The sequence below is a fragment of the Lagopus leucura genome, unplaced genomic scaffold (genome assembly GCF_019238085.1).
Source record: "Lagopus leucura isolate 7727_CA_CO unplaced genomic scaffold, USGS_WTPT01 35283-0_obj-0_obj, whole genome shotgun sequence".
Lineage (NCBI taxonomy): Eukaryota > Metazoa > Chordata > Aves > Galliformes > Phasianidae > Lagopus > Lagopus leucura.
In genome coordinates this window covers 5,808-24,609 of record NW_024965202.1, presented here as the reverse complement: position 1 = coordinate 24,609, position 18,802 = coordinate 5,808, and the positions used below count along the sequence as shown (strand labels likewise).

General features: G+C 53.9%; 1 protein-coding gene across 1 annotated transcript; it reads left to right on the top strand.

The window, feature by feature from the left end:
* Positions 1 to 47: 47 nt before the first annotated feature.
* KPNB1 (karyopherin subunit beta 1) lies at positions 48 to 18,590 on the top strand. Its single transcript, XM_042892433.1, has 22 exons — positions 48 to 145; positions 267 to 325; positions 1,725 to 1,907; positions 3,825 to 4,025; positions 5,294 to 5,446; positions 6,231 to 6,290; positions 6,608 to 6,697; positions 7,021 to 7,131; positions 8,519 to 8,620; positions 9,333 to 9,557; positions 9,854 to 10,045; positions 11,162 to 11,292; positions 12,092 to 12,239; positions 12,483 to 12,554; positions 13,830 to 13,974; positions 15,384 to 15,466; positions 16,004 to 16,111; positions 16,365 to 16,508; positions 16,600 to 16,705; positions 17,050 to 17,164; positions 17,701 to 17,862; positions 18,485 to 18,590. Coding segments are annotated over exons 1-22 (2,631 nt in total). The 5' UTR covers positions 48 to 105; the 3' UTR covers positions 18,486 to 18,590.
* Positions 18,591 to 18,802: the final 212 nt, after the last annotated feature.

The following is an 18,802-nucleotide window of genomic DNA, read 5'->3' as shown; positions in this document are numbered from 1 at the left end:
CCGCCGCCGCCGCCTCCCGCAAAAACCGGAGCGCCGCCGCCCCCCCCGCCCCATCGCTCCCCTCCTCCCTTCCCTCCGCCGCTCCGGAGCCGCCACGCCGCCGCCATGGAGCTCATCACCATCCTGGAGAAGACGGTCTCGCCGGGTAAGGCCGCGCGGTTCGGGCCGTGCCGGGGGTGCGGCGCTCCCCGCTCCGTTCCCCTCCCCCCCTCCCCCGTTATTCTCCCCTCTTCGATTCCCGCTGACCGCCCCCCCTCCCCCCACAGACCGCTCGGAGCTGGAAGCGGCGCAGAAGTTCCTGGAGCAGGCGGCGATCGAGAACCTGGTGAGTTCCGTCGGTTCCTCCCAGCCGCGCCGCCGCCATCGCGGCCCCCCGCCCCCCCCTACACCCCCCCCCCCCCCCCCCCCCCCCCCCCCCCCGGTTCGGTTCCTCCCGCGCCCGCTCCGCTCGGCTCCAATGGCGGCGCTCCCGGCGGTGGCGGCGGCCAATGGGGGCGCGGCGGAGGGGAGCGGCCGGGCCACGTGCGGCCATCGCAGCGCCGGGGCCTTTCCGGGCGGGGCCGCGCGGTACCGAGGGTTGAAAATACGGCGATATCCGCCCATCCCGGAGCCGTGCGGCGAAGGGAGCGACTTGCGGCCATCCCGGTCATCTGGTGCTGCTGTTGCGTGGAGCTCCCGTTGTACCGGGGAGGGGATCTGCGATCCTGTAGAGTGGGGATGCGTTGGGCTGGGCTGTGCCGGGGGTCCCGGCGTTGGAGGACGTGGGGGTCGCATCCAGAGCTCTGGGGCTGCCGTTTTTGCCCCCCTTCCCCGTGTTTTCCTGCGGGAATTGACCTTAAAGCTCTGTTAAAACACTCCAGAGGGGGAAATGGGAAAGCTTTTGTGGAGCTGTAGGGTTTGAGGGCTGTTCCCTTAAAGGCAGCAGCAGCAACGTGTTCATTTCACCTCTGTTTCTCACCTTTAAGCCAGGCTCATCATATGAGATATCCCCCCCCACCGGGGGGCAGCCCTCCATAGGGGCTGTGCTCAGAGCTGGGACCCCTCAGATCCACCCCACTCCTCTCCCCTCCCCACAGCACTCCATCCTTCCTTGGGGAAGCATTCCCAATCCTCTCCTTTTGGAAGGCAGCGGGACAAAACCTCACAGAGCGCTGCGAAACATCGCATCTCCTCCTCCTGGAAACAAAGCTGACCCCTAAAAGCAGCAATTCCCGCTGCCCCCGGCTCTGTGTGCCCCTCGCATCCCATTGCGGGGAGCTGAGGGCTGTGCTGTGTGCAGCTGCATGGTGTTTATGTTTGGGGAAGGCAAGGCTTCTGACTGTTGTGCAGCTGTGCTGCCTAGGAAGGTTTCCTTGAGGGGCAGAGTACATCCTGCAGCTGGATCAGCGCTCAGGTTTTGCTGCTGGGGGTTCTGCAGCATCAACCCGCTGCGTGCTTATGGGGTTTCGGTGCCACGGGATCCAGGTGGTGCGGGTGCAGCAGCCCTCGCTTTGCCCACCTCCATCCCACGGGGAGGAGCGGAGCATCCATCGCTGTGCTGGGGTTTGGCCTCCAAGCAAGGGGACAAAATAACGCTGCTCCCCAGCGCTGGAGCCCTGCAGGTCGTTCAGGCGATGCTCGGCGCAGGGTTGAGCGGATGGAAGGCCGACGAAGCGCCGCCGTTCTGCGGGGGTCCGGTGGGGTCGGGCCGGGGGTCTCAGCGCCTTCCTCTCCTCCTCCCGCAGCCAACCTTCCTGGTGGAACTGTCCAGAGTGCTGGCCAACCCCGGCAACAGCCAGGTGGCGCGGGTGGCGGCCGGCCTGCAGATCAAGAACTCTCTCACCTCCAAGGACCCCGACATCAAGGCTCAGTACCAGCAGCGATGGCTCGCCATCGACGCCAACGCCCGCAGGGAGGTCAAGAACTACGTGAGTCCTTCCTTTTTTTTCCCCCGTTTGGTTTTGAGCCCGTTGGATTCTCTCGGGTTTGACGCCCTCCTTGCGTTGTGCCCAAGGTTTCTGGCTGCTCCTTCCTTCTCAAGGCAGCAGCGCCGTCTCGCTGTGCTTCCGTGCTCTGCTGTCATCTGTGGAAGCATTGGGGTGAAAACCAAGCAGGTGTGAGGCTGCTGCTTTTCCATTTGCTTTGTGCAAGTGCTCCTACAGCCAGATCTCTGAATGGCCGCTGCTGGAGCAGTGGGCACAGCTTCCCTGCTCAGTGGCTTCTGCTGGCTTTCTCCATCCAGGAGAACTGGATGAGATGGAGAACTTCAACTGCCCTCCAGTCCCTTGTGAGCGCCTTTGAGCTGTGCTCTGTGTGAGCCTGCATCTGCCCAGGGCCTGGTGGACTTGGAGTTGGTGGGATGTGCTCATGAACAGGTCTGGAAAGGGCAAACCTCTCTGGGGTACTGTTTTTGCCCAGGGGCCAGGATCCACTTGGTGGGTAATGCAGAGGAATGGGGATGTTCAATGTGTCCCACAAGGGGACTTGATGCCGGGGGAGTGCAGTTGGCAAATCCCAAGCAGGGAGCAGCATCCTGCTGTCTGTGATGGCAGGGCTCTGCCTGAGGACCCCTGAGCAAATTGGGGGTAAAACCCCAGGGCTGGCAGTGACACAGGTGGTGCCTGAGGTCTTTCGCCTGATGGGAGCACAGGCGTGCAGGGCTGTGTGGCTCTGTGTGGAGCTGATGCAAGTTTTATGCTTCATATATTGGCTTTCTCTTAATAGAGGGATCTGAGTCTGTCTCTAGCAGGGTAAGGTCGGGTCATCAATGCAGCTTTGTGGCACTGATGAAGGAAAAAGTGGAATCTTGGCTCCTGTTGGCAGTGTAAGCTGTGGTGTTGTGTCTCGAAGCTCACAGCTTTGGATGGCTGCTTTGGTGTCAAACTGAAGCAGAATCCTTTCTGTCTGATCCAGCTGACACGTTTGGTGCTTAGCAGTTCCCCATGCTGGGTTTCTCCTCCAGCTCTGGGCTGCCCATTATTTCCATTGCTGCATTGAGTGCCCCATGGATGAGGGTTGATGTGGGGTCGGTGGGGTCCCCGTGAGGCTGTTTGGGGTCTGATGCCAAAGCCCTTCATCTGGGAAGGATTTGGGGAGGGGGGTTGTGAGCAGTTTGGGAGAAGCCGAGTAATGGGGAGGGATGGCATTTCTTGGTGAGTGTTTGGGAAGGGGAGGGGTGTGCCTGGATGCTCTGAACGCAGCGCCCCTCCCTTGTTAATTCTGAGAAACTGTTACATAAGCATGCAAAGAAAAAAAAGGAAAGAAAGTCTTCTGATGGACTGCAGGTCATCAGAACAGAATGAAGTCGTTCCATTTCTTTTCGTCTTGATGTGAGCAGCCTGCAGTTCGGGGTGATTTCAGGGTGCAGTCGGTTCACTTTCGTAGCTCTGTTCCATGGCCGTAGAGGAGGGGGGGAGATGGGCTGCTGTGTGTGGATGTCAGTGGGAAAAAGCTCCTCACTGTGAGAGTGGTGGGGTGCTGGAAGAGCTGCCCACAGATCTGGGTGCCCCATCCTGGAGGTGCGGAGGCCGGATCTGGATGGGCTGTGGGCAGCCTGTGGTGTTGGATATGAGGTTGTGATATGAGGGCTGATGGCCCTGCTGTTGGCACAGGGCTTGGAGCTCCGTGATCCTCGAGGTCCCTTCCAACCCAGGCTGTTGTGTGACGTGGCAGCAGTGCCACAGCCACCGCCTGCTTCCCGGAGGGGCAACCGTGGCCAGGTTGAGAGCTGAGACGAGGAGCAGCTTGGAGGAAGGCTTTGTGACATATCTGCAGTGCCACAAACCGAGCTGGGAGAGCACAGTGCCCCCACACAGACCCAAACCCTGCTTTGTGCCCCCCCCCAGGTCCTGCAGACGTTGGGCACAGAGACGTACCGACCCAGCTCTGCCTCGCAGTGCGTGGCCGGCATCGCCTGCGCCGAGATCCCCATGAACCAATGGCCTGAACTCATCCCCCAGCTGGTGGCCAACGTCACCAACCAGCACAGCACCGAGCACATGAAGGAGTCCACGCTGGAGGCCATCGGGTACATCTGCCAGGATATCGTGAGTACCCCAAAGTCACAGCTGACCTCTCCCAGCCGCGCGGCTCCTCTGCTGTTGGTGGCGCCTCTGTGAGCCGCCCTGCACCCTTTCCTTTCCCTGCAGGATCTCCCTGCTGGCAGCAAACGCACACAAATGCTGTCTGAAGGAGCTGAGCTGCTTCTGCAGCACAAATTAGAGCCAGGGGGAACGGTTTCAAGCTACGGCAGGGGAGATTCAGGCTGGACGTGAGGAAGTCGTGCTGCGTGATGTGGTTTAGTACTGGTGGTGGTGGTGATGAGGAGATGGTTGGACTGGATGATCTTACAGGTCGCTTCCAACCTTGTGATTCTATGATTCTATGAAGTATTGCTTTTCTTCAGAAAGGTGGTCAGGGGCTGCAATGGATGCCCAGGGAGGTGGTGGAGTCACCGACTCCAAGGAAAGGCTGGATGCTGTGTTGAGGGATGTGGTTTGGTGGGGAGCTGTTGATAACAGATGAATGGTTGGACTGGATGAGCTTTGAGGTCTTTTCCAACCTTGGTGATTCTATGAATCCAGGGCTCCTTTCCTCTCTGTGTGCAGCTGTAGGGTGGGAGGGTGCTGGTGGGGAGCCGCAGCTTGTGAGCCTTGCAGGTGAGTGGGGAGCTTTGGGTTCCTCCACGTGGCTGAGGAATGGCTGACCTCCTTCCTCTCATCAAGGCCTCTCTTTATCCTCGTGGAAGGTTTTGATGCAGGAATGGGGATCTTTTGCTCTCTGGGGTTCCTCCTGGTTTTAGTCAGTATTACTGGCAGCATCACCAATAACACAGACTGCAAAAGCCCTGTGCTGTCGGGGCTCCTGCTGGAAAACAAAACTGGCTGCAGTGCTTTCGGTGCTGCTGAACGCTTGCAGTGTGGGGAAGCAGGAAGAGGAAACCTATTTGTGAGGCTGCAGGGGGCTGCTTTGCTCTCGAGTGTGTTTGGTTGTAGCCAAATCCATGGCCTCCTGTGGCAGCAGGGCATGGAGGAGGAGGGATGGAAGCAGCACAGAGCTCTTCTGGGGGGGAAAGGGGCCGTGGGTGAAGTGAGGAGCAGCAGGAGGGATGGAGGGCAGGTAGGAGGGAAATGGGCAGGGTGGGGTGTGAGAGAGGGCTGGGGTCTCCCCTGTTTGCAGCCTGCTGCTCCCAGTGAACAGAAGCTGCCTTGGCTTTCGTGTCTTACAGTTTCTGCTCATAGAATTCAAACTTGGGCTGTGCTTTGAATTATGGAGGCAGCTGTTTAACTGATGCGACTATCAATGGTGCTTTTAGGAACCAGAGCAACTTCAAGACAAATCCAACGAGATCCTGACAGCCATCATCCAGGGAATGAGAAAGGAAGAGCCCAGCAACAATGTGAAGCTAGCAGCTACTAACGCACTCCTGAACTCTTTGGAATTCACCAAAGCAAATTTCGACAAAGAGGTAAAAGGGGGGAATGGTAACAAAATGCAAGGACAGAATCCATGGTCTGTGATGAGAAATCATGCACCACGCTGAGTTTTGATGCATAACCCCATTGCCTCTGAGACTTGGATTCGTTCCCACGCAGCCAGGCTGTGATGCAGGAATGCTGTGGAAGTTTTTTCACAGATTGGCCAATGGAAAAAGAGGCGTTGCTGAGTTTTGGGGATGAATCTGACCTGACTTTGGGCTGTTAAATCTGCTTCCTAATCCAACTCTGCTCTGTAATGCTGCTGTTACCCGCTTGGATCAGCGCTTTCTTTCGAGCTGCATGGCAGCAATCCAGTGTGTGCTGCCTCTGGGGATGGCTGGGGGGGGAAGGCCTGCAAGCCTTCCAAACAGGGGCATCCACTGTGGGGTGGTTGTTTTCTTCCCTTTCTTTGGATGAGGGATGGACCTTAGGACCCTACTGGGGCTGTATGGGAAGATGGAATGAAGATGGAACCCTCAGCTTAGGAAGTCATTTAATGGAAACCTTTCCCAGGCTCAGTCCTGCAGATGGGGATCAGCTTCACAAAATTGTCTGCTGGGCTTTTGTGTGTTGGGCAGCTGCCTCAGCACTGCTCACAGTGGATCTGTGGGGAAGAAGGGCTTCCCAGTCCTGCATTGAATGCTGACCTGGACATCTGTAGAAGTGTTGTATGAGGGATGGTGGTGATCCAGGCTCCAAAATGAATTCTCCACGGGAAGGCTTGCAAAGTTTTCAGAGCTTTTGCCATCTAACGTTCTTTCCTTTCTTCTTCAGTCTGAAAGGCACTTTATTATGCAAGTAGTCTGTGAAGCAACGCAGTGTCCAGATACGAGGGTGAGTGGAAACTGAAGGATGTGGTGCTGATTTTTGTCACTGTTCCACCCTTGGGAGGCTGAACAGAACTGGTGGCATCGTTAACCAGCAGCAGTGAGAGTGGGCTGCCAAAAAGCGGATGGCTGTGCAAGCTGTCCAGTGTTAGGAGCAGTCAGCTGCTGAAGGGGATTGAAGCTGCAGAGAGTAAATGGAACAGGAATGGAGTAAATGGAGCGGGTGGAAGGGCTGGGATGCTGGGCCTGGGGGGCCAGAGCTGCATTTGTTTCTCTGGGGGCTGTGCTCAACGTCCCACCTTGGGTCCCTGCTGTGCCCTGCAGGTACGAGTGGCTGCCTTACAGAACCTGGTGAAGATCATGTCCCTTTATTACCAGTACATGGAGACGTACATGGGTCCTGCACTTTTTGCTGTGAGTACTGGCACTTCTTGTACAGAGGCACCTGAACCCCACCTGCGCTGCTTTGTCTTCGTCTGGGAGGGAATATTTGCTTACGTCCTTGCTTTGTTTTTCACTGGCTGTGTTCATGTGCTGCCAAAACCCCCTAAAGCCAATGCTGAGACCCCCAAGCGTGGGGCAGCACAGGCTGCTGGGTTTGCTCAGCAGCTCTGCCTGGGTAGCTGATGGCAGGAGCTGCTGTGGCAGCTGATTTCAGGTGATCTGGGCTGTGTGTTGGAGGAGAAATCGTGCTAAAAACCTTCTTCTCTCCCCTCCTCTCTTTCTTGTTCCCCAAGATAACTATTGAAGCGATGAAAAGTGACATAGATGAGGTGGCTCTACAGGGCATCGAGTTCTGGTCCAATGTGTGTGATGAGGAGATGGATCTGGCTATCGAGGCGTCAGAGGTGAGCTTGCAGACACCTGTGCTGTTGTCCTTGGGAGCGCTGCAGTCGTGATTTACCCACGTCTGGAAGTCCTGCTGTTCTCTGTAGCTCCTGCTATTGAATGAGGAGCCCCCCGAGCTCCTCGTGTGCAGCCCTGGTCTGTGATGAGACATCATGCACCACTCTGATGCTCTGTGATGCATGACTGATAGAAGCTGAGACCTGGGGCTGCACAGGGCCCACGAGGCGCGTTGGCTCTGCAGAGAGCAGCTTGGCTTTGAGCTGCTGGTTTGATTCTCCCCCAGCACTCAGCTGGGATGGATTTGTTCTGCTGCTGAAGGTAAATGTGAAGCTTGGAGTTCAAGCTGCACAGGGGCTGCTGACCGTAACCCCCTTCCATAACTCCTTGCTTTCAGTGCAGCTCGAATGCAACCTGTCCTGCTTCCCAGATCAGATGAGGACGTGCTGCCCTTTTTAACCAACCAAAAGGTTTTCCTGCCAACCTGGCTGGGAATCAGAGCAACTTGAGATAAAGATTTCCTGACAGCTTTGATGAGAATGCGCTGTGACAGAGAGGTGCTGGTTTCCTGAAGATGGCACATGGCAGCTCCCTGATTTCTCTTTAGCATTCCAGAGTCGAGTTGAGCTCCTGTCAGGTTCACCTGAACGCACACGAAGCCTTTATAGCAGCACTGGGAAATTCCCATTGCCCTGAATTTCTTGGAGCTGTTGCTTTGTGAAGGTGGCATCTGGAGCTGCTGCAATGTGTTCTGTGTTGGAGGCAGAGCGTTTCTGGGCTTCCCCACTGCCTGCTGGGCTCTGTGTTTATGGGCTTCATTCCTGAGCTCTGTTAAAGGCACGGCAGCGTTGTCCTGTTGTGAGGTGGAAAAGATGGACTGCATTCTGTGTGATACATGATTCCTGAGTTAAGCACAAAATAATGGGATGGAAGGAATGATTCCCCTCTGTGGTGGATGGGCTGGGGGTGGATTTGGGGTGCTGCTCCCCGTGCAGATGCCGTTTGCATGAATTAGTGGCACAGATCAATAAGAGCTTAAACTTCGGAGGCCTCCAGATGAATCATATCCATCTTTAAAAGCAGCTAAATATACATTTGTGTTGCCTGCCCAAAATAGCAAGGATAAAAGGACAGTCAGCATGAAGGTTCAGCTCGTGTGCAGAAGGACCTCTTGCTTTTCCTGCTTGGGGTCACTCGTTAACGATACACAACTGAAAGTATTTCTGTCTGTGCCGTGTGAGGAGAGGCCCTTTGTGTGCATGGAATGGCACTGGGTGCAGTGCAGGCTGTCCTTGAGGTTCCTGCATGCTGCTGTGCTGGGAAGCAGGGGGGAAGCATGCAGAAGTGAGTATCTGCTGGCTGAGGGTTGTGCTCTGTGCTTCCTTACAGGCAGCAGAGCAGGGGAGGCCTCCAGAGCACACGAGCAAATTTTATGCTAAGGGAGCCCTGCAGTATTTGGTCCCGATTCTGACGCAGACGTTGACAAAACAGGTGAGTTGCCAAAGGCCTGCTGTGTATCCAGAGGGGGGGAAGGAAAAGAAAGCAAGCAACCAACAGAATGAAAGCACTGCTGTGTTCAGTTCCACGCCGTGGGACAGCAGTGCTGCTCCTGCACATGGCAGCAGTCAGCAGTACGGCTGTGTTTGTGGGCTCTGAAGAGGTTCCTGTCATTCTCTGTGTTCCTCCTGAGTAAAACAAACATTTCAGTCTGCATCGGTGCAGATTCAGAGTCTGGAATTCCTGAGCTCTGCATCCTCAGCTCTGAGGTCCCTGTTTGTTTATGAGGTGCTGAGGGCTGTGCTGGGCCTTGTTTGTACTCTGTTCCACGGCCTGATACACATTAATGGAGTCACTTGCTGCAGCAGGCCTAATCATGACATAAACCCGTTAATTGAGCTGTACAGGACGGAGTTTTGGCTCACTGTGATGAAACAGGGAAGTGCTGTGAAAATGTTCTCAGTGAAAGCAGTTTCCCTGTTTATTACCATCTGCTGGGGTGCAGAGGGTTGCATTGCAGAAGGGTTACATTGCAATTGATGGTTAAAACAGGAAGGAGAAAGCACGTAACCTGGGCTGCCTCTCACTTCCAGACCTGAGTCGGCCCCCCAATGTGACACCTGGCAACAGGGCAGTGCTGCCTGCATTGCCTGTGAGTGGGGAGGGATGTTTTTGCCCAGGCTGATGGTTGCTGTCCTCCTCCTAGGATGAAAATGATGACGATGATGACTGGAACCCCTGTAAAGCAGCAGGAGTCTGCCTCATGCTCCTGGCCACCTGCTGTGAAGATGACATCGTTCCTCACGTGCTGCCCTTCATTAAGGAACACATCAAAAATCCAGACTGGCGATACAGGGATGCAGCTGTGATGGCTTTTGGGTGCATTTTGGAAGGACCAGAGCCTAACCAGCTCAAACCACTAGTTATACAGGTGGGACTGCAAGGCTTGTGAGCAAAACCTTTCATGTATTTGAAGGAGAATTCGTGTTTTGTGTTGTTCTTAGTCTGGGAAGGTGCTGAAGGCTGGCTGCTTTACGTATCATAGAGTGGCCTGGGTTGAAAAGGACCACGATGCTCATCTGGTTGCAGCCCCATTGCTGTGTGCAGGGTCACCAACCACCAGACCAGGCTGCCCAGAGCCACATCCAGCCTGGAACATCACCGTGTTTGAGGAAGGTGTGGATGACAGCAGGGCAGGAGTTGGGTTACAATTGAATTCTCTTTCAGGCAATGCCGACTTTGATAGAGCTGATGAAGGATCCCAGCGTTGTGGTTCGAGACACGGCAGCCTGGACCGTGGGCAGGATCTGTGAGATGCTCCCTGAGGCAGCCATCAATGACATTTACCTGGCCCCGCTGCTGCAGTGTCTGATCGAGGGCCTGAGCGCTGAGCCCCGGGTGGCCTCCAACGTGTGCTGGGTAAGGCAGAGCTTTGCTTTTGCTGCTGAGGAGTTTCTGTGAGCGAAGGGAAGCAGCTGATGCTGGTGTGCAGGCGCACAGGTTGATGCCTGCACGTGGCTGGCAGAGATGGCTGTTGACTTGGGCAGGCAGCAAACGGCTCTTGTGGTCATCTCCAGCCTGTTGTGTGGCTCTGATAGGCAAAACAAGGGAAGAAAAGTGTTTTTTCAAGTAGAAAAATTGTGATATTAGCAAGTGTAAAACTGCCTGAAGCTTGAAAGTGTTGTGGAAGCTGTCTCTACGCACCATTAACGTGTGATTGAATTCCAGACATGCTGGGCCTTAGTGTTTGCTTGGGACAGCTGAATTGCCCCTTCATTCTTAGGGAAACACGAACTCCCTTGCTTCCCATCACCTAAGCTCACATCAGAAGCAGTTTCAGAACTGATTTGAGCAGCATGAAGTTTTCTCTTCCCTGGGGTGAATTTGCCAACTTCAGCTGTGTCATCTTGGTGGGTCTGTGCTACCGAATGGCACCGCTGTCCTCCCCCCTCAAAGAGTCCCTGCTTTCAGTAGGAATTGAGCTGCAGGTCAGAACAGCCCTCAGAACTGATAGGAGCCGCTCTCCTGGTGTTGCAGAGGTTTGAAGGCTTCAGGTCAGCATGGGAACTTCTCCCTGCCCTGCTGCTCCTGGCAGAAATCCACGTAGCTGTGGCTGTTGTTGGGAAGATGGTGGTCAGTGTCTTTAGGTGGCAGCGACAGCAAGGGGTCTTTCAGCCTTTTCTCATCCCCCCCCATCTCAGAGCTGTTACCATCAGTCTGCAGCCTTTTCTAAGCTGGGATTTCAACTTGTGATGAGAGCAGGTCCTGTCTGTGTGCCCAGCACCCACAGCTCAGCCAATCTGCCTCTGTTGGGTTGCTGGGGCCAGCAGCAGCATGCGGGCTGTGTGTGTGACTTCTGTTACGTTTCACATCTCCCACATCCTCACCTCTCCTGCACCAAAGCTGAGGATCCTGAGCAACGATGGGCTCACAGGGGAGCTAGCCCTTAGAAATTAGCCCTGCACTTCATTTGGCTGGGATGTTTCTGGATGTGTGAAGTCATGGGGTAACAGGAATGGTTGTTCTGTGTTCCAGGCCTTCACGAGTCTTGCTGAAGCTGCCTATGAGGCTGCAGATGTAGCTGACGATCAGGAAGAACCAGCAACCTACTGCTTATCCTCTTCATTTGAGCTTATAGTTCAGAAACTTCTGGAGACCACAGATAGGTAACGTTCACCCTGCTGGCCTGAGTGCTCAGAGATGCCTTTTCTTTGGGCTTTTCTACCCCTTCTCCTTAAGGCTTTGGTCTTCCTTCTCTTGCAGCGTAGATCTGAATGATGCTTTGTAAGAACTGGGCTTTCTGGCATGGTGTCTTATTCCAAACGAAGCTGAAATATAAATAGACGAGGCAAAATGTTTTCTCAATTCTGCAGATGCAAAAGTAAGGCTCGTGCTGAAGCCCTGTTCTGCTTTTAAGGTCACGTCAAGGATTTTGACAGCTCTGCAGTTCAGCTTTTGGGTCAGTTTCGATCCCTTTGCAGGTGAAGCTCTTCAATGGGTTCCTGTCCGAGCAGTTTGGGCTCTGAGCTGGCTCTGTATCTCCTTCAGTTCCACCCAGCAGTGTGGGGTCTGCCTCAGGGCTCTGAGATCCATCTCAGCACAGATCTCAGCTGCTCTCCCTCCCTGGTGGCTCTGAGGGATGCTGGCAGGTTCCATGGGCATCCTGACACCATTCCTTCCCAGGCAGGGTCACAGCACTCAGCAGCCGTGTGGCTTTGAGCTGTTTGCTGCTCCTGGACTCGCTGTCTGTCTGAAGATATTTGCAAGTCGTAATTAATAGCAAATTAACAAAAAAAAGTTCCAGTAACGGCTCTGCAAATCTCACTTTGAAATCTTGCAATAGAGGGAGCCTCATTGCAGCACTGAAATTTAAGCTCTTACCAATCTACTAAGAATAATTAAAAAAAAAACAGTGTTTCTAAGCATGCTGGGAGCTGCAAATAAATACATTTCCTTCTGTTCCAGGCCTGATGGACACCAGAACAACTTGAGGAGCTCTGCATACGAAGCTCTGATGGAAATAGTGAAGAACAGTGCCAAGGACTGTTACCCTGCTGTGCAGAAGACAACGTTGGTCATCATGGAGCGGCTTCAGCAAGTGCTGCAGATGGAGGTGGGAGGCCGGGGGGCTTTGAGGCCTGGTGTGGCTGTTGCTGGCTGTGTGTCTCCTGGCATCACGGGTTCTGGGTTCTTAGGGGCAGGCTGGGTGCATGAAGTGCCTCTCTCATCTCAGATTGGAAAGAGCAGGCATTGAAAAATGGATTTCCTGCCATTCGTGCTGCTGCTGAGATCTGCTGGGTTTGCGTGGACCATGAGGGCAGCGTTGTATATTTGGGGTTCTGTTCTTTTCTTTCAGTCTCATATCCAGAGCACTTCAGACAGAATCCAGTTCAATGATCTTCAGTCTCTTCTCTGCGCCACTCTCCAGGTGAGTGCATGAAGCTCCTGCTTTGTGGTTGTGGGGAGGAGGTTTGGGGGTGGGTTGGAGGTCGGCTCCTACATTGGCTTCGGGGTGAACAAATTGCTCTGCTTGGCACCAGCAAAAAGCTCTGCAACAGATTTAATTTGTTCATCTGCCTCTTGTGGTTGGTGTTCTTATTTAAAACGGCGCTAATTAAAATGCACTGAGTGTCCTTGAAATTAAACATCTGGTAATGAACACCCACGTGGCTCGGAGCGCCGGCACACTTCAGCTCCTCTCCCCTTCTTACCAAGTGCACTGAACACAGCCACCCTTCTCCCCAAATCTCCACCAGGTCGTCCTGCTGAAGCACAGGGTGCCCAGGGTTGGAGCTTTGCTGTTGAGCTCTGCAGGAAGGTGGGGTGGAGTGGGAGCCCTCTGCCTATGGAGCCTTTTCTTTTGGCACCTCTTGTGCCTCTGCTTCCTTCTGGAGGTCACAGGTGTGGGATCGACCTGCTAGCTTTAATTTGCAAACAGTTTTCTTCGTTATCACAGCAGCTGAGCCTCGAGATGCTTAATGCCACGCAGCAGAAATGAACAGGAATAAAGCACCGTCCTGCTGCGTGGTTTTTCCAACAGGAGAAATAGTTACAAACGTCCACCAGGAGGGAGGAGAAACTGATAATAATGGAGAGCAGTGGGGAAAACTGAGGCCTGCTGTTGGAACTGCCCAACTCAGTGTCTTTGATTTTTCCTGATAGAGCTGCTCTGGTCTTGAGATGAATGCTTTGCTCTGCGCTGTTTGTAGGTGAGGTTGCTTTTTGCTCACCCCAGAGGCGTTCAGCTGCAGTTGGCTGTAAAGATGTGCTGTGCCTTGGATTAACAACCAGCATCTCTGAGATGTGTTTGTGTGGTGCAGAAGCAGCTTCCATGCCACTTGTGATGGGCAGCAGGACATCATTGTGGCACTGCTGTGATTTGAGAGGGGCTTTTTTATCTTAATGCAGGGCCAAATTTGGGCTGGCCAGCTTACAAAAGGAAACCTGCAGAACAGCCTATGCAGCAGGAACAGTAAATTCAGCTTGTTCTGTAGCTGGGAAACGGAGAGCAGCTCAAAACGGACGGGACTTTGCTCTCACACTGACAAAGCATATTCCTGCAGCAGCACAATTCCAACAGCAGCTTTGCTTTCAGCAGCTCAGCGCGCTCCGAAGCGTTCAGGGAGGTGGAGGCTGAATTCAGCTGGGCGTGCATGGAAGCACTGATGGTCTTTTTCTCTCTCTTCCCCTTTCCTGCTTTTAGAACGTCCTGAGGAAGGTGCAGCACCAGGATGCCCTGCAGATCTCAGACGTGGTGATGGCATCTCTGCTGAGGATGTTCCAGAGCACGGCGGGCTCAGGGGGGGTGCAGGAGGATGCCCTGATGGCGGTCAGCACCCTGGTGGAAGGTTGGTGCTGGGCTCAGGCAGCAGGGCTGGGTGCTCCCTGCTCTCACTGACCCTGCAGTGCCCCATAAACCCCCCCTGCTCAGTTCCTGCTTTTCCTCAAGGTGTGCTTTTGACAGCGCAGTTCGCCGCATCTGTCACCGAAGCCCTGAGTCTGCTGGATTATTCTGGGCTGTGTTTCTTGAATGAATAGCTCGTTTTCTGTTAATAACGTGGTTACAATGCAAATTCTGCCAGGAGAAAGGAGGAGCTGTGCTGTGTGCAGTGCTGAGCATAATGGGAACCTGCTGCCTTCCAGGGCTGAGCTTATCTGAGTGATTCACGCTCGCTGCTGCTGCTGCCTGAGCCCCTGTTGCTGCTTTGGGATGTTTTCTCAATGGTCCATTTGAAGTCATTGTTCTCGTTTCAAAGAAATCACAGTGGTGATGGTCAGCATTACAGTGAGTCAGAGGTGCTGACATGGAATAAAGTGGGGTTGTGGCAGCCTGGGCAGAGTGAGCTGATGTTCAGAAGTTGTGCTGGAGCTCGGAGGGGGATGCAGCACTGTGTGGAAGCAGAGGAGCTGCTGAAAGCCTGGATGTGCCCACACTGCCTGCGGCTTCTCCAGGAAAAGCCACTGCCTGTTGCAGTGGGAACACGGGGCAGCCTGCAGGCACAGCAGTGCTGGGTTTGTAATGCAGGAGCTGCTGCTTCCCCGTGCTGCAGGCAGCAGGTCTGTGCCCTCAGCCCTCTGCAGAGCCTGCTGCTGGGTTTGCCTGAGGCTCTGGGAAGCGAATGGGAAAATTCAGAGGGAGCAGTGCTGACTGAGCAAGGGGCAGAAGGGAAACCTGTCCTGAGCCACGGAGCTTTTTGCTTTGGGCAGATACAGCTGTGTGATCCTAGCGACACAGTGGTGTGGGGAAGGTAGGAGAGAAAGAGCGGGCTTTGAGGCGTGAAGGAAAGGTTTGCCTTGAGTTCTTGAATCTTGCTGGAAGACAAACATCCTAAGGAAGGCCCTGCGTGAACCAGGCAGCTCTGAATGAAGAGGTGGAGCACCTGTCTCCAAAAGAAAGGCATTGCAGCTATAGCAGAGCGGTGTGGGGAGGCTCAGAGCTTTTGGATGATGCAGAGCTCCGCAGGGTCAGTTGGGCAGGGAGCACTCAGCATCCTTCTGAGTGTGGGGAAGGGGCTGGTTGTCTTCAGAAGCCCCGAAGGACAGAGTTCTCAGAATCATTTCAGTCCCTGTGTAGGAGCTTCAGCAGCGTTCAGCTTTTGTGTGGTGGCTGCTGGAGATATGGTGTGCTGTGCTCCTGTGCACAGTGCAGGCTCTCGTTTTAGGTGGAGGATAAGGGTGGGTTTCTGTTCTGTTGAGTTCCATCAAATACAGGGCAGGTCGGGGTTCTTCTCTCTAACAAGAATGTTTTTCCATGCAGTCTTAGGTGGAGAGTTCCTGAAGTACATGGATGCCTTCAAACCGTTCCTTGGCATTGGACTGAAGAACTATGCTGAATACCAGGTAGAGTCAAAGCAGGGCTGCCCTGCACTTGCAGTCTCCCAATCTGCTCTCAGGTGCTGAGTTCAGCATCTGTAAAGCATCGCAGCTCTTGGTGGTGAAGTGAAAACGGAGTCCTGTGGATTTCTCTCTAATTACTGGCCTCACATGCAGATTTAGGCTCTCTTAATTCAGCAGAAGGCCTCCGTTGACTTTACACCTGCATTTTGGCAGTGGTGGCACAGGAGTTGCTCTTGATGGGGGGGAAGTGGTTGCTGCCAGCTGTGAACTTCCAGCAGAAGCTGGGCAGCATCGGTTCACATTGGTGGCACTGGGGCCTCCTGCCCTCCCCGCTGGCGATGCGTGCTCAGCTCCTCACAGCTCGATGTAAAAGGCTAATAACATTAAAAGAGGCTCATCAGCCGTTAGGAGGGTTGTTAGTGTCGGTGACACAGAGTGTCACCACTGCTCAGAGCTTTAATTGAATGAGCTGGCGCCGTGAGGACGGAGAGTGGAAGCCTGACTCAGCGGTGGGTGTCTGACTTGCTGTTCTATTTGCAGGTCTGTCTGGCTGCAGTGGGCCTGGTTGGTGACTTATGCAGAGCCCTGCAATCCAACATCTTGCCTTTCTGTGACGAGGTTATGCAGCTGCTCTTGGAGAACTTGGGGGTGAGTGTTTACCTCCTCATTAGTGGTTAGTAACAGTTGGCTTGCACGCTGAGGAAAAAGTGGGAGGTGGGAGAAGCTGAAGTGCTAGGCGTGCTCTGAAGATCTCGTGTTTGACAACTGTGTCACTTAGAGCTTGAATGGGATCCAACTGTGTCGAGGATAAGGATTTGCATCTCCAGAGAAGGTCGTGCTTCATTAGCTCCTCCGATTAGGGAGGTGCAGCCGAACGTAACGCTGCTGAAATCTGTTCCAGAATGAAAACGTTCACAGGTCTGTGAAGCCACAGATCCTCTCTGTGTTCGGAGACATCGCCCTCGCCATCGGAGGAGAGTTCAAGAAGTACCTGGATGTTGTGCTCAACACCCTCCAGCAGGCTTCCCAGGCCCAGGTGGACAAGGTGAGGCGGCTCTGCTGGGTGGTGGAGCTCATAGGTGAGTGAGCAGTGGGTGCTGAGGGCGCTGCTGACACGGTGCTCTGCTGCCTTCCAGTCCGACTACGATATGGTGGATTACCTGAATGAGCTGAGGGAGGGCTGCCTGGAAGCTTACACGGGCATCATTCAGGGATTGAAGGGAGACCAAGAAAACGTGCACCGTGAGTACGAGTGGTGGCTGCTTTATTGTGTGTGTGTGGTTGGAATGATGGAGGGAGGTGGGAGAGCCTGCTTGGACGGGGCTCCTGTTGCAGTAGTTGTCACAGCCATGGGCACAGCTTTGTTAATTCACTGCTGTGTGGCAGAGAGTGCTCGGTTCCTGTGTAGGGAATGAGCTTAGAGCCGTTCTTCATGGTGGTTCTTCCTCCTTTGGCATTTTGTGCTCCTTCCCTGGCTGAGGGCTCGGGGTTTGGCTGTCCAGGAGCACACAGGAAGGCCTTGCAAGAGGCAGAAGTTAAACACGAGCTGTGTTTCACCCTGCTGTAACGAGGCTCTTTTCTTTCAGCGGATGTGATGCTGGTGCAGCCCAGAGTAGAATTTATTCTGTCTTACATTGACCACATTGCTGGAGATGAGGATCATACGGACGTAGTAGTGGCGTGTTCTGCTGGACTGATAGGGTGAGCATCCTGATCCTGCGTGGACACTGACAGCGTGTTTGTGAGACAGGATTCTGTGCATCAGATGCATCTGAAGCTGCATTGTTATGGCTGAAGTGTTTTGTCACCGGTTCTGGGTCTTTCAGTTTGAAAAGGTGTAAAGCAGGCAGCATAAACGAGGTCCTTAATTGGGAGGGTGAGAAGCAGCAGTAGTGACGAGCGGTGCGTGTTGCAGAAGTTCAGATGTAGGATCTGTCAGGGATGAGCTGCCTTTAAAAGCAAAGCACCCAAAAACCCTCGGGTGTGGAGCAGCTCAGGGCTGAATTTAGGTGGAATGGAAGCATGGAGGAGATCAGTGTTGGGATGGGAGGTTGAGTGTCTCCATTTAGCCACAGTTAAGAGGAGGAAGGAGGAGGTCCTCAGCAAGGAGCGACCTGTGCAGCCTTTCCTAAAGGCCCTGAGCTGTGAGCCAGGTTTCTTCCAGCTCGCGAGAGCCGATCAGAGCAGTGTTGGCACACTTGTGGTGCTCAGCCTCAAAGCCTCTCTTGCTTCTTCAGGGATTTGTGTACAGCGTTTGGGAAAGATGTACTGAAATTAGTAGAAGCTAGACCCATGATACATGAACTGCTAACTGAAGGGAGAAGATCCAAGACGAACAAAACGAAAACCCTCGCTACCTGGGCGACTAAAGAACTGAGAAAACTGAAGAATCAAGCTTGGTAAGGGCAACACCCCCCTTCCTTTTCATGTTGCATAATCACAAAATTGGCTGGACTCCTGAGCCTGAATGAGATGCTGCACCAAAGCCTTGTTCTCGGGAAGGTTGCTGTTAATTTATTGCCCTGTGAACAAACCCCGTCTGGGATCTTGGCACAGAGGGAGCGAATGCAAGCAGGAAAATGGTGAACTGAAGTTGGGAGGAGAGCAGCCACAGGCTTGAGGGCTCCTTGGGTTGTGAGATGTGTCCTGGCTGAGCTGCAGCAGCCCCAGGGGTGGCAGATGAGCTCTGTGAGCTCTGCAGCACTGCTGAGCACCTTCAGAAGGAGCGGGTTGTTATTGCATTACTGCAATACATTGGGACTGCATTACAGCTGTTGAGTCGTTTGCTGTGTGCCTGCGCTCTGTGCAGCTCTGCTGGAACGGCTGCGTTCAAGAGGCGCCTGGCTGAGGAGCTGCAAGATGTGGTTTAGTGCTGGTGGTACTGATAGGAACGGGAGGGGGGTTGGGCTGGGTGATCTTGCAGGTCGTTTCCAACCTTGTGAGTCTGTGGTGTCTCGTTGGCCTGGATGCAGACTTGGAACACGTTTGGTCTGATTCTCAATGGCGCTTTTCTGCTTGCAGATCTGTTACTGCTGGGATGACACCTGAGACCCCCACTGGAAATCCTCCAATCTTTTTGAAGAAGAAAAAAAAAGAAAAAAAAAAAAAAAGAAGAGAAAAAAAAACAAAACAAAACCGAAACAAAACCAACCAACAAAAAAAACCCGACAACCCGGAAGTGAGGAGTGTGCACGGATGCTGAATGTTTGGGAGTGAGAGGATGATGAGTGAGTGAGGCTTGAAAGCAAACCACGCGCAGAATCCCGCCACGGCAGCGGCGCTGCTCGCGAGCTGAGCACTGACTTGCAGCCAAAGCCTCGGCCTCCTCGCTCGTCTTCT

What these genes read in the sequence shown, in the direction of transcription:
- KPNB1 (XM_042892433.1), top strand. Translation starts at nt 106, where the DNA reads ATGGAGCTCATCACCATCCTGGAGAAGACGGTCTCGCCGG. An exon ending in CGCAGTGTCCAGATACGAGG is followed by an intron (nt 6,291 to 6,607) that starts GTGAGTGGAAAC and finishes TGTGCCCTGCAG; the next exon opens with GTACGAGTGGCTGCCTTACA. An exon ending in AGCAAGTGCTGCAGATGGAG is followed by an intron (nt 12,240 to 12,482) that starts GTGGGAGGCCGG and finishes CTTTTCTTTCAG; the next exon opens with TCTCATATCCAGAGCACTTC.